Source organism: Brachycentrus maculatus, unplaced genomic scaffold, assembly GCF_059751285.1.
Source record: "Brachycentrus maculatus isolate JH-2025_06_01 unplaced genomic scaffold, ASM5975128v1 h1tg000769l, whole genome shotgun sequence".
In the NCBI taxonomy this organism is placed as follows: domain Eukaryota; kingdom Metazoa; phylum Arthropoda; class Insecta; order Trichoptera; family Brachycentridae; genus Brachycentrus; species Brachycentrus maculatus.
Genome location: NW_028281498.1, coordinates 88,634 through 103,493, shown reverse-complemented (window position 1 = coordinate 103,493; position 14,860 = coordinate 88,634). Strand labels below are relative to the sequence as shown.

At 31.2% G+C, this 14,860-nt stretch overlaps 1 protein-coding gene across 2 annotated transcripts in view; it reads left to right on the top strand.

The window, feature by feature from the left end:
* Nucleotides 1–14,860, top strand: part of LOC148300251 (G protein-coupled receptor dmsr-1-like) — a 93,404-nt gene that overhangs the window by 27,415 nt on the left and 51,129 nt on the right. For both annotated transcript variants that reach the window (XM_088275051.1, XM_088275050.1), the window contains exon 2: nucleotides 9,401–10,699. In XM_088275051.1, the coding sequence (XP_088131177.1) occupies nucleotides 9,724–10,699 (976 nt within the window). In that variant the 5' untranslated portion in view covers nucleotides 9,401–9,723. The remainder of the gene's footprint in view (nucleotides 1–9,400; nucleotides 10,700–14,860) is intronic.

The following is a 14,860-nucleotide window of genomic DNA, read 5'->3' as shown; positions in this document are numbered from 1 at the left end:
CATTTTTTTTTGTTCTGTATTAAATTAATAATTTAAGAATTTTAAAATTTAAAATTAAATTTTTATCTTATACTTATTTTTAAAAAAAAAAGGACTTGTACTCTTAGCGGTCCAGATCGTGAAAGTTTAACTTGTTCTAACTAATAAAGTTGGTGGTTTTTATACATAATCACAAATAATACCTACTTATATTCATTAAGTATTAAGGATATCAGAGCCACTGTGTCAGTGGAAGTACAGAGTAACTGAGTATTTATTCTTTAGTGAAAAAATTTAATTAATAGTTAATTTTTCGTTAACTATTGTTTTCGTTCATTTTTTTAACTATTAACAAACATCGACTTTATATTAGATTCAAATTCTAATTTCTAATTAACAAAGCTATCACCGTTATCGATTTGGTGAAATAAATTTAACATTTTAATAATTTAATTAGAATTATAAAGTGAACTGTTGTTATTAATAAATTAGTTACCCAATTAACAGTGAGGAAAGAACGGTAAAACAAATTTATGAGGCGAATGTTAGCGGGAAAAGAAGCAGAGGAAGACCGAGAAAAACATGGCACGATCAGGTATGTCAAATACTTGAAAGTGGTCAGGTTAGGAGTCGTAACAATCGGCGGGTATGTATGAGGAGATGCATGAACGTGGAAGAGGCGAAGAATGTTTGCAAGGACAGAGTGGTGTGGCGCTCTATTCTCTCTGCCTACCCCTGCGGGGAAGCGGCGTGATGGTTAGTTAGTTAGTTAGTTACCCAATTAACAGCATAACACTTGCATTATACATATTTCTAAAGCTTGAAGGAGCGTAATATTATTTCGAGAGTAATTTGAAAAGTTTCTGTATAATTCCCATTTAATATTTTATATGAAATCAAACTTTGCAAAGCCGTCGATGATTGTGGGTACGTGTTGAGGTTTATATTAATGCGATTACCTTACAATGTATTTGATTGGTTCCCAAAAAATTTAAAGGTCACTTTTTTTCTAATTTAGACATACGATTTTTATTTGATTTTTTTTTTCATTTCATTTATTGCGATCGCTTTTTGAGCAAAATTTATAAAGATAATTTTTAAACAATTATTAATTATATAACTTATATTGGAAGCACTAACTTTCTGATTTACCATTTTATAATAGATTTATATTATCCACTGACACTTCGTGATGGAATTGCATTTTTAATTTATTATTAGATTAAAACCAATATTTATAGCTTTTTAACTTTTTTATTTGACCAGCGACCGGGTTTCGTCGTTACCGACATGTCTGACCAGTCTGATGATGTCGGTAACGACGAAACCCGGTCGCTGGTCAAATAAAAAAGTGGAAAAGCTAAAAATATTGGTTTTAATCTAATAATAATATAAAAATTATACCATTTTATAATTAAAATGTAACTTTGTTGCTACATTTTAATTATTTAATTATTAATTAATTTTCTTAACTTAATCTAAACTAAATAGTACATTATTTAGTTTTTATCACCGAAAAGATATTATGAAACGAAAAATCAAAAATTCAAATTCACTAATTTCATATACTTACTTATTTTTAATTTAATAAAAGGCCTTACGCTAAAGCAAGCAAAATGTAAATGTGGTTTTAATTTTTTTTCCAACATATAAGTAATTTCTTAATATTTATCGTATTTGAAACTGTAGGTTCTGTGTACAAGAAAAGAGATCTCTTTAAAAAATGGATGAGTGTTTTGCATTAACTTTAATAAAAAATCTTTTTCCACAAATATATAATTTTTTTTATTTTTTATTATCTGATTAATCATTAATTAATAAAATGTTATCTCTATGAATTGATATAAATAGTAAATCCTTTTTTAAGGATTGAAATATTAATTCATTTTATAATAAACCTTTCTCTAGGCTGGAATTAATCTGTAAAAAAAAAACTTAATTGCTTTTAATCCTTAATAATATCTACAACCATTAAAACATTCATTACGTAAATTTTATATTATGTGCCTTTTGATACGTGTCTAAATATATTCTAACTGAAATGATTTTTGGAATTTTAGAAGTTATTATTAGAAATATGGTTTTGTTTTTCTTTAAATATAAAATGTAGGTATAATTTAGAAACCTACGGGTTTGTTTTCAACTTAAGTTGTTTTTGAAATTGATACAGTGTACTTCAGTGTTTATTAAGTTATCTTTGGGAGATATCTATAATATACTTATTTAACTACTACTGATCCATATCCACACTCAATGGTCCATAAGGCACTGCATCCTATCGATGTAATGTTAATTTAATCGTTTCTTCTATGAAGGTTAGGTTAACAGCCCTGCGCTGCAGATACGGGTCCGGGAATTTTTTTTACAAACATTTGAGTGAAAAACTTAGGGAATCGAACCCGATACCTACAGCACAGTAGCCAAATATTCTTAATTGTGGAGGTGGACTACCTACTTCAGTGTTCATAAACTTTGAGGTGCCTTTACGGAAAGGTGCACTTAAACAACAACAAAAAATACCCTAAGCTTTCTTTCCATAAATATCTAAAAGACGTACATTAAAAACTTTCTAAAAAATCACTTAGTGTTGAGAACACAGTCCATTATGTGAACCTTTTTATCAGTAAGCTACCTTACTTGATACAACGATTTTTCTCTTTTATATCTACTTATTATACAACTCGGACGATAGTAAACACCCCTCGAGTGAAAGCTTTTCTGACAAAGAATGAATAAGTGTTTAGCGGTGCTTCATGTATTTCTGGTACAGAAGTCAAAACACTTAGTATGTTTCAAATAAGAATAAGCTCTTGTAATAAAAATGTTTTTTCATACTTGTATGGTAGAAATATGAATTTGTATAAAAAATTTAAATAACTATTTGAATCTTTTCATATTTTATTCTTCTTCATATTTGAACTGATTCAATGGTTCCCAAGTTTTTTTTTTCACCTTTTGCTCCCTTAAATGTAGTGACAAATTTTACAGCACTCCTTAGACCCATATATATCTACACAAAGTCAATATCAAAACGAGCAAACTATATACGTCACGCCCTCTTTCACTGTCAGATCTTCTTAAAATTTCCATCATTATACCGCATCACTCCGTCAGAGAAACATTTTATATTTAAATTATTTATGTAACAACTCAGTTGGGAATCGGGAAATATACGCGTGTGTGCTTATATACTTCAATGGATTTTTAAAAACTTTTAGTCAATTTCGCCGAATATGGTTTAAGTTTCAAAATTGATTTCTGATTTTGATAGCAAGCAGCTGTTTTTGAAACGCTACTTAGTTATCGAACTTGAAAATTTTCATCATTTATAAGTCCGAATGTTTAATTAATTTTGAATTAATTGAAAATTAAAACAGTAAAAAATGCACAATCGTCTTCAATTCATACTAGATGTTTATTCAATATGTCACCTTTTAGCTCCATCCCTTTACATATATGTTTATTTACATACATACATACCACATATAAATGGTAATACATCCCTTACGTGCATTACGAAATTGCTTGCCTTTGAAAGTCGCCTGAATTAAAACCACATGAAACGAATAGACATCAAGGGTGAGGTCTACTTCTATGTAAATGTATTTTACGTATTTTTTCGTTCTTCCATCTCTTCTCAATACTAAATTGGACGTACATTTTGCAATGCAATGGATTCATGAACAGTGATTTAAATTGAAAATCAATATAATCCGCCTTGTCAACCCGCGTTATTGCAAAAAGCTGCTTGATTCAAGAGGATTATAATATTGAAATTTGTGATAGTATTTTAAGTATTTATTAAGTGAAAATGGGTGTAGTTACTTAATGATTAATTATCTGAACTGAAACACAATATTTGAATTTGGTTATACAATATAGATGTGAGAAATACAATAACGTTAAGCTGCTAAGAATTGTTTTCTTTAGACAGTACGGATATGAAGCGGATCAAGTACCTACTGTTTTCGAGGTTGTACAAACTTTGTTTAAACTCCTCTGTCATCATCGTGTTTCTATATATGCTGCCATGTGTCGTCGGTATAAACTTAATCTAGTTTGCAATTTTAGTATTTTATGGTGTCTTAGAAGAAGAATCTTAGAAGAAGAACTTTATTTTACAAACAAAAACTCCTTTGGAATTTATCGTCTGTATTTTATCTGTAATTAATTTATCAAATCAGATCAATTTAATTTCATACTAAATCGAGACATTTTTTAGAAGATATATGAGTCTTAAGTAATAGCTGCTGCTAATTAGTAACGATTCCTTACATACATAGTTCAATTCTTTAAAAAGGATTCTAGTGGTATTTACTAAGTAAAACATTAATTGAAAATGGATCAATTTTAACACAAAGTGACTTCTGAATCAATTAATGAAAGGATTCTTATAGTTTATTCGTATTGACGCAGATTACTTTTATTGAAAGTCTCCATCTCTATCAATCGCGATTTATTAATTAATTAACGAGCATTTTTGTACTTTTTTCTATTACAAAAGTACTTTATGATATAAATTCATATTGTAAAAGTTTTTACTGATTATTTTGAAAATATATGTGAGATTTTTATTAGGTTTTTTAATGTACATTTAAACCTTAATATTGTTGATTGGTTTTATCCTTTTTTGTAATTGCCTTTTTACCAAAATTTATAAAAGATTCAATTAAAAAATTCCTCTACATACCTACAATTATTTCATTAAATGAACGATTGATTAAAAACCTGTTTTTAATGTTAAAAATGTGACTAGAATCTGAATGAAAATTTAAAATTGACACGAAATACCTATATTCTTGATAAATTGCACTGCAGAATTTTCTGCAACAATTTTAAATTTTACATAATTCTTCGTAATCCAAGATATCATACTAGCGAAACATACTTTTTTATTTTTTTTTTATTTAATGTCTCAGTTAATTTATTCTGACTTATTCTAAGCAATTAATTTATATAACTATTTAATAACACTTTGTTATGGTAAACAAAATACTATTTGGTTAAGTGGAATGTACAATACTGCTGACTAAGTATTGCACATACCACTTAGTCAAACTGGAATTAACTAGTATTAATATATATGGTACAAGCACACACGTATGTATTTGCGTTTATCTATTGTAATGTAGTAATGGGATGAACAAGTAACCTTTTCACATAACTCATTTTGTGCGTATCATTCCCGAAACTTTTCTAATTTTCGCATAAACTCTTGACCCTTCTCTGTAAACCAATGGAAGCTGTTTTGTTTCTACTATTTTTTGTAACTCTGTACCTAAATATGTGAAAATTTTTGGAAATGGTAATTTTAGTATGATTCTGTGAAAGTTTTTCTATGAATTCAAAATACAAAAGAAAATCAATTTACATACTATTCGGAAGTTCATCGAATCGTATTGAAGAGAAATACTCGAACATAGCATTGCTTGAAAATAACTACAAGTCTTAATTTACTAAGGCGAGTATTTCTCTTGTTTATATGAAAATGTGAGTGTCGGTTGGCAAGTGTGGATGGGAGATAAGAATGAGGATGGTCAACTAGGTTAGGGATGACCATATCAATCACTTTCTTGAATTCGGTCATGTAAACTGGAATTTAAAAAATGTGTTTTCATTCGCTTATTCGTTCTCAACTGGATTTCATTATATTAGATATCGTCGAGTGAGACAATTTTTTGAAATAAAAAATGCTTTTAAATACCTAATATTTTCTAAAAAACTTATTAAAAAAATATTTTTACTCTCCTTTTTAAAGATATAAGCGAAAATTTCATTTGAAAATATTGATGATAAAATAAATAAAATAAGGTATTTTTTTAACAACAAATAAACATATCTACTTACGTATGTAACTTCATGTATAAAATACTCTTCATACATCTCAATTTAAAAAAAAAACTTTTCTCAATTTTTTTCCTATTTTACATAGAAAAAATTGAGCTGTTTAAAATACGTCCATATTGATGACTTTTAAATATAAAGTCTTACTCTCATTTATTTAAAAATATTACAAATATAAGCCTAAAATGATAGAACTAAAAGGACCTATTGATTGTTGGGTGTGTTCATAATTACATAGTTATTTACATCATAAAGAGGAAATAAAAACATACTGATTTTACAATATATATTATTTCATCATATTTAAAAAATATAACGGATTTCTGTTATAATACTTAAGAAAAATATCCTCTGGATCATATTTTTATATCTGCTCTTTGTTAAAATTAATTAAAGGGTTCCCTTTATTTATTTATTCTATACAAAAGGTCCTTCAATTAAATTTAATTGGGAAATGTTAATATACACATTTGAAGCGGGAAAATATGGAATAAAGTATTTTTCAAGTAGAATTCCAATAATCCAAGAATGAAAATTCCCTTATGCCAAATTTACAGGTAATTTGTAATCTTCGTCTAATGAATAATTCACCATTGTCAGATTGAGGACGATCGAGTTTTTTGAAAAGGGATTGCGCCATCAGATAAATTATTCCCATTTTCCTTCATACATCCTTCGATATATCCTTTATTATTGAGTTCTGCAATACGCTGTCGAATTAAACAAATATATTTATCAGTCTTTTATAATAATATAATAATAATAAAACCCTTATCCGCACCTCAATGGTGCATAGGGCACTGCGTCATATAACGCAGTGTTATCTTGATCGTTTACACATGAAGGAAAGGTGATCAGCCCTCCGCTTCAGGAACCAGTCCAGGGTAATATTGAGTAAATATTACAGTGAAAAAATCACAAATATTTATTTGAACCCCCCTAGGAATCGAACCCGGGACCTCCAGAATGGTAGCCGAGCGTGCTGACCATTACACTACGGAGGCAGACAAAAGTCTTTTAGTATTTATTAGTATTTAGTATTTATTATTTTTATTAAGTATTTCTTAAAATTTTTTAATGGTCATGTTTCAAAAAATGATATCATTTTGTTTAATAACTATTTTAAAAATCTACACTTAGTAAAAATGTATTCATATTATTTGTTTTACCAGCTGTACCAAGCCATGCGTTACTGTGGCTCAGTCTAATTAAATGAAGAAAAAGAATAAAATGCACAGATTTCTAATATGTTTAATTTTTAGGTGTTATAAAAAAGCACGCCGTTCACCATGAATAATATTTAGTATTGTGTGTGTATGCTGTTACGTTTAATAGATGACTCCGCTATTGCGGCCTAACATAGAAAAACATTGTTTTTTATTTTATTTTTCTTTTCTAAAAAAAAGTACCAAGATTTAATTACTTTGACGTTAGATAAAAAAACATGTAATATTTTATTTTATTTTATGTTTTGCTAAACGTTATAAGCCGTTTATTGTAATCAAAACAACCAGGCTCTGAAGGGATCAAAATAAGCGAATTCCACTGTTGGGTGGAGTTTGTCATCTGCGCTAGCCATGATCTTCTAAATAGTATAATTTTATTTTTATAAAAAATACGAGTATATATTGATATCAAGGGCGAGCTCAACGACTTTATCACAAACATCCGTTTCCGTAAGAAATTTAAAGTTTATATTACTATAAGGAATAAACATTATCATTTTATCTGAAATATGTAATATATTTTCCAAAATTTTGGCCTCAAAATCAAATAATAACGTATTGTTTACGAGCAACCCTCGCGCACTAAAAAGGGTCCAAACACGATTATCTCAAAGTAAGATTTAACACCCATCCCTTACCCTTATCCGGCGTATAACAAGGGAGATATGATATGTTCTATCGTAAGTTGGGTCACAATCGGTCATAATCGCTGTGGGAGAGATACGACTGATTTGAAGGTAGATTGAATAACGAAAACAATCTTACATTTTATAAAAAAAGTATTTACTGGTATAGTTAACATTTTGGCATTTACTGGACTTTAAACATGTCATTGAATGGAAGAAAGTGGTTAAGAAACAATTTTGCTTATTTTTTTAAGTGAATCAAACCAGACAGTCTAGAAATAAGATGGAGGTAGTTTTTAATCTTCATATTTTATGTATAAGTAACCAATTAAACCAGCCCATGACATGTCGCAAGCTTTGAAAATGCTCAGTCATCTTTGTTTTTATTTTAAAAAACTTCTATACCTATGCAGAGATGTCGAAAAAACTCTTTATGAATGACTGAAAAGTGGAAAAAATTCCAATATTTGTAATCATAAATTTGGACGCCCTAAAAATATTGTAAATATTTTTGTTTCTATTAAATTAGCAAATATATTATCAAAAACAAAAACAATATTATATGGATTACCTCCATAGTGTAGTGATCAGTGCGTTTAGCAACTACCGTGCTGGAGGTCCCGGGCTTGATTCCCAGGGGGGTCAAAATAAATATGGGTGATTTTCACTATCATATTTATTTATTAGCACCCTGGACTGGTACAAGAAACGCAGGGCTTGATCACCTTGCCTTCATGCAGTTAACGATTAAGACAACACTGCGTCACTGCGATGCAGTGCCCAATGCACCATTGGGTGCGGATAAGGGTTGGAAAAAGATACTATCAAAAAGGTCTTTTGTTGTGTTGGTGTGTCACAAAAGATTTTATTATTGCCATAGAAAGCGGTTTTAGAAAATAGCTTTAGCTCAGAAGATTTTCGCGATTTGTCATGCGAAATACGTGATTCCGTGATTCACAATGCTCGTGTTTCAATCAGGAGCACAGCCAGCAGAGGAGTAAACCGTCACATAACAAGTGAGTGACAAATCGCAAACAGAAGGGAATTGTATTTCCGCCGGATTCTGTAATCCAATCAGGATGCTGACAGTCACATGATTGAAAATGAAAACTGAACCGAATCTATCATAAATTATTAAATCCAATATTTGATTTGGTGACGACAATATTATCACTTTACGAGTGCTACGTTGTTGATTAAGAAATTTGAACTACGTTTGTGAAATTACGAAGTTATTAGTGGGGTCATTCCCCTACCTCCCACACAAATATTATATTGACATTAGGTATCATACAATGATAAATTATAAGTAAGCATAATGTACCCAATGAAATGAATAAGCGTACCAAATTTATAAGAAATTATATTTTTATATACACCATTATTACATTTTAAAAAACAAGCTAGGTTGTAGGGGAATAGTCCCGATTTCCCGATGTACCATGTATGCTTATAATTAACCATTGTGAGACTTTAAGCGTACTTTGATATTTGATTTTTTTAAATGATTTTATACGATGTTTCTTCATTTCAGTATTCCTATACATTAAAGTTTGTCACCGTTTTACTCTCGATTTTACTCGTGTTTTCATCGAATAGAATATCAAGTAATATATAATTTTTTATTTGTATATTCTATTCTGAATTTAATATGTGTTTCAATAAACTTTGTGTCTAAGAGTTTATACTAAAAAAAACTCATTTTATTTTATTTCTTTGTTTCAGATGAATGCTGTAAATCAACGTCCTTGTTTTTTGTGCAAGAACAAGTCAAGATTATATCATTAGCGTATTTATATAAGTATTTATATTTACGTGGGTGGAAATGAACAATGCTAATAAAACGTTTCAAATAAAACATAATGTGTTAATTTATGTATCTAAATTACCGTTTTACCTTTGCTAAGAGAAGTTTTAATTAGGTTGTTAAAATGTTAGAATATCACCTCCTTGGAGACTCGTATCTAATATGGGTATTAGCAATTAGCGTGTGAATACCAGCCGGCGCGAGTATTTACCTTAGAGTACCACATAATAGCAGCATCAACATGAACGACTCGGATTTGGATATTAGCAACTCCACGGTACAATACTGTGGAGCGGCCACCAACGACTTTTCGCAATGGTACGCGCACCTTCACGGCTACGTCAGCGTGCTGGTTTGCGTGTTTGGGTCGGTGGCTAACTCTCTGAACATCGCCGTCCTGACTCGTCGCGAGATGGTCTCTCCCACCAACGCTATCCTCACGGGGCTCGCTGTGGCCGACCTGCTGGTCATGGTGGAGTATATTCCTTACGCGTTCCACATGTACCTCCCGCCGACCAACCGCTCTTACCGAGACCAGTTCAGCTACGCGTGGACCAGCTTCGTCTGCTTTCATTCGCTCTTCGGCCAAATTTGCCACACTATATCCATCTGGTTAACTGTTACCTTGGCGGTGTGGAGATACATAGCCATTGCTCATCCTCAGACCAACCGACGCTGGTGTAATATGAAGTTCACGGTGGTGACAATAGCCGGAGCTTACATTGTGTGTCCTTTGATTTGCCTTCCTATAATCTTTTCTATATACATCGGAACTCAGGAAGAGCTATTGACGATCGACGGAGAGCCCGTGAGCAAAATGGTAAATGTCAGTATGCTAGAGCCGCCCGCTCAAAATACGACTCTCTATGTCGTCAGAATGTACGACAACCCGACTATGAAGACTGCCATCTTCTGGATTTACAGTGTAGTGATAAAATTAATTCCGTGCATCGCATTGACTATTCTGAGCTCGCAGCTTATCATGGTTCTCGTCGAAACAAAGAAGAGGAGACAAAATCTGATGACTCCGGGACGAGAAGGGGAAGGAGCATCCAACAAGATGCGGAGGAGGACAGAACGGCAGACAGATCGGACTACGCGCATGCTCCTAGCTGTCCTTTTCCTCTTCTTACTTACCGAGTTTCCTCAAGGAATAATGGGATTGTTGGTTCTGTTCTTCGGAGATCCATTCTTCAACCAATGCTACGTCAAATATGGTAAGTTCATCAATTTTATATATTAGAGTAGGTATGTTCAATAATTATTTCTGGTATTGACTGTATTTAACTAACTCTATTTGTATTTTTTTTTTGCTTAAAAATATTGACTTCATAGATCGGTACTCTAGTCAATATTTTTTTTCTGATAATGTTTGTAAATGAGTGGGAAAACAATGTTTGGCAGACAAATTTTTAGTTCGATTCCTCTAAAAAGCATATAAAACGGACTGTCTTACCTCGATTTTATCTAAATGAAACGTCGTTCTACTAACTTTACTCGGTAGTCAATGCATACTGGTCAATTTAGAAGTAAAAATATCAGAATCGTTCTTCTCATTTCATTGTCAATATGCTGTTTGTAAAATTTTACAAAAATAACGAAGTACACGCTTATGAGTAATCAAAAAAATATATATTTTAGGTGCTTGCTTACCCAATATTATAAAAACTTTGCTCACATTTTTTCATGAAGCTTAAAATATGAATGATCAATTTTATGCGTAGTTATGTAAATTTAAAAAAAAACCTACTTATTGTCTTTAATCTATGCATGTACTTACATGCTGTATTATATTAGTATATAAACTGCCAGTGTGCCGGAACAAATTCTCGTGATTTATATTTACTACGTTAGTATGTCTGTTTATCAAAATATATGAACGACCTTCTCATTTAGAACTTAATCACGCTAATAGAACGTGTTCATGTGGATAATTCTATTTTGAGCTTTAAAACGTGAGTTTTCTACGCACATAAATCATTGTGATGGAGTTCTTTAACGATTCATCCCGAGAAATTGGCTGAAAGACGCGACAAAAAGTTATTTCGACTCAATATAGAAGTACTGGTATATATTATACATTATCATGATCGCGTTCTCTCAAAGTGATTTTATTTCCAGCACGGAATTTATAAGAGAACTTAGGAATGAGTTAATCAGATTTATCTCCAAATTGGTATTCTAAGCTCTGTGCTCAAAGATTATGCACCAAATACAAACAGATCAAATAGAAAATTAAAGTTCTTCAGGCAATTCAGCTTCTCTCCCCATTCTATCTTCTACCGGTAATTAAGCGAGTACATAAAAATTCGCGAGCCCTGCCATCTGTGTTTTTTTTCTCTCGTGAATAAGGAAAGCCATAAAAGATCTCTGAAAACTCTTCAGCGATCTTTTTCAGCAGCCCTGTAAGGCTATAGAGGTTCTGTCAATATACTCCCTGCTGGTATTGATAAAGCTCTTTTAAGCTCATCGGATCAAAAATTATATGAAAAAATATATTTTATATTTAACTCCAGGATTTTTATTATTCAATTGTTTCGGCATTCACTTCGAAGTAAGGTATGATTTGATAATAAATAAAATGACTGTTTTTTTTTACAACTTCAGTATATATAAACATTATTGTTACAACTACTTGCGGAAGCTACAGATGCTTCTTTCCGAAACTAGTCATAACAATATATATTCAAGTGTTGAAAAACATTGTTATACTTATTCAGGATTTTTTCTTAAACGAATAATTTAGAGAAAAACGTGAAAAATTATTGGCACATGGTGACAATAAACAGCAATATTATTTATATTGATATATATACTAAAATAAAACGTTGCGATTGCAGTGCCTTGGTCTATGGGGTACGCGTTGCATTTAAAGCGGTTCTATCCATGCACGTAAAGGTTATATTGATAAAAACCTTTTAAACTCACGTTACATTAATAAAACGGTCGGTGTTCAAGCTGATAAGCCCGTGTCTACGTTTCTTGTTGACATCTGCCAGTTTTCTGGGTGAAATATGACCGAGTTTATCAGCTTATCTGTGATATAGAAAAGCTTAAAATCCATTATTGGCGAAACTAAATCACGCAACTGAATGGTTTATCCAAATTATGATATACATAAATCTGTTTTTTTTTTTTATACATATTTTGGCGAATTTAATTTTTCTTTAAAGCTAAAGTTTCTTATGGAATTGACAACCACCTATATGTCCATGGTTTAGACTTGCGATTCCGAATGTGAGCGACATTTCCCGATAGTGGGCGATTGATGTAACTCGGGGGAGATCAAGAGTTAAAATTTAAAATGGTTTGGGGAGAATTTTACTACCTAAGCCTTAATACCTATTAAAAATCATACAATAATGCATAGAAAACATAATATTTATAATTATGAGTTACATACTCTAAGCATTTTTTGTCTTTATTTCTATATGTACGTGATTACGCATATAAATATTATGTAATTTATCTTGTAATAAGAGGCTTCAACATTTCAATTTGAAGTTAAAAATTCACCTGTATTTGGACACTTGTTTATTAAACCTGGAATACATCCATAGTTGATACAAATAACGCATTTTATTACATACTTCTTATTTACGTCATGAGTAATAACATTTAAAGTAACTATTTATAATCCACTATGAACTTGGATATGAACTAAATCTGAAATGAGCCAATAACTGAAGATTTCGTATCATAAAACGCATCAAAGTTAATTAAAATTGAGTATTTATGACAACAAAGCATAACTTAATGCTCTATAAACTTTACGTTTACGATGTGAGCATGACGTCACCTACTTTAATTCACCCAGGTGCCATAAAGTACTCCTTATAACGTCGTCAACAAGGTTATCAATCTTTACTCTATAAGGGAGTATTAACTTTAAAATGTTTCAAATTTTATATATTGTTATTTACTTGCAAACACAAATCAAAACGTTGTTTTAAAAAGATTTTGTAGCTCAATGAAGGACTTCAGAATTAAACAAAATGTTGTAGATACTGTATTATATATTGTACCGTTTATAAGATAAGTAGAGTTTTTTTTATTATTATTTACAATTCTTCTTCTTCTTCAAACCCTTATCCGCACCATAATGGTGCAAAGGGCACTACATTATTTAAACGTAGTGTTATTTTGATCCGTTAACACGTGAAGGAAAAGTGATCAGCCCTCCGCTTCAGGTACCAGTCCAGGATACTATTGAATAAATATATTTATATATATTAGAGTGAACAAAACAACTTTGATTTTTTCGAACCCCCCCCCCCCCCCGGTGAAACGAACCCGGGACCTCCAGTACGGTAGCCGAGCGTGCTGACCATTAACAATTGTTATCATGTATTCTCTGTATCAGACTTGTTCACCCTACGAATGTACATAAATATAATTTAAAGTTGTATCAACTGACACGAAGAATCAAGTGTTTTGTACGAAGGGAAGATGGTTCATTTCTGATCTTACGACCTGGTATTTGGCTGGAATAAATAATAATTTTATTTTTTCTTTTTCACTTGTTCAACTGGACAAAGCTTTATACTTCACAAATATCTATCAAAATTACAAACATCATACGAAAGGAATCATACAACAATGCATATATACAACTAACATAAATAATTCAATATGGATGTTCAATAATGGGCGGAGTGGTGAACGTTACATAAATGCATAGAGTGATCACTTTAAGCTAGCCAAATACGATGTGCTCAGGAATGCTCAGAATTTCACTTTTACTCCGTAAAAAACGATAGATACCTACTTAGTTGAGTCACCTTAAATATTCATAATTTTTTTTAGAGGTTAATAAAAAATATATTAAATTTTATTTTAAGTAGCATAAAATATTTCCAATGCATGCATTGTACATAGAATAAGTATCGTTGCACTCCGCATTCATTACTGGGACATACTTCAAAAATTACTTTTGCTTTGTGTATTATTGATTAGACTATTATGATCAAAAACCATTAAGTCCCAAAACGGTTGGTAATATCGTATGCAAAATTAGCCAGTGGCAAAGAATCTATTGTTAAAAATATTATTTTTTTTAAATGTTTTTATTTTTATTTTATGTTTTTATCAACACGCATAATGTGTATAAATATGATAAAGGTAAAAAAAAATAAAACACTATTATATTTTTAAAATCTAACTAACCATCACGCCGCTTCCCCGCAGGGGTAGGCAGAGAGAATAGAGCGCCACACCACTCTGTCCCTGCAAACATTCTTCGCCTCTTCAACGTTCATGCATCTCCTCATACATACCCGCCGATTGTTACGACTCCTAACCTGACCACTTTCAAGTATTTGGCATACCTGATCGTGCCATATTTTTCTCGGTCTTCCTCTGCTTCTTTTCCCGCTAAC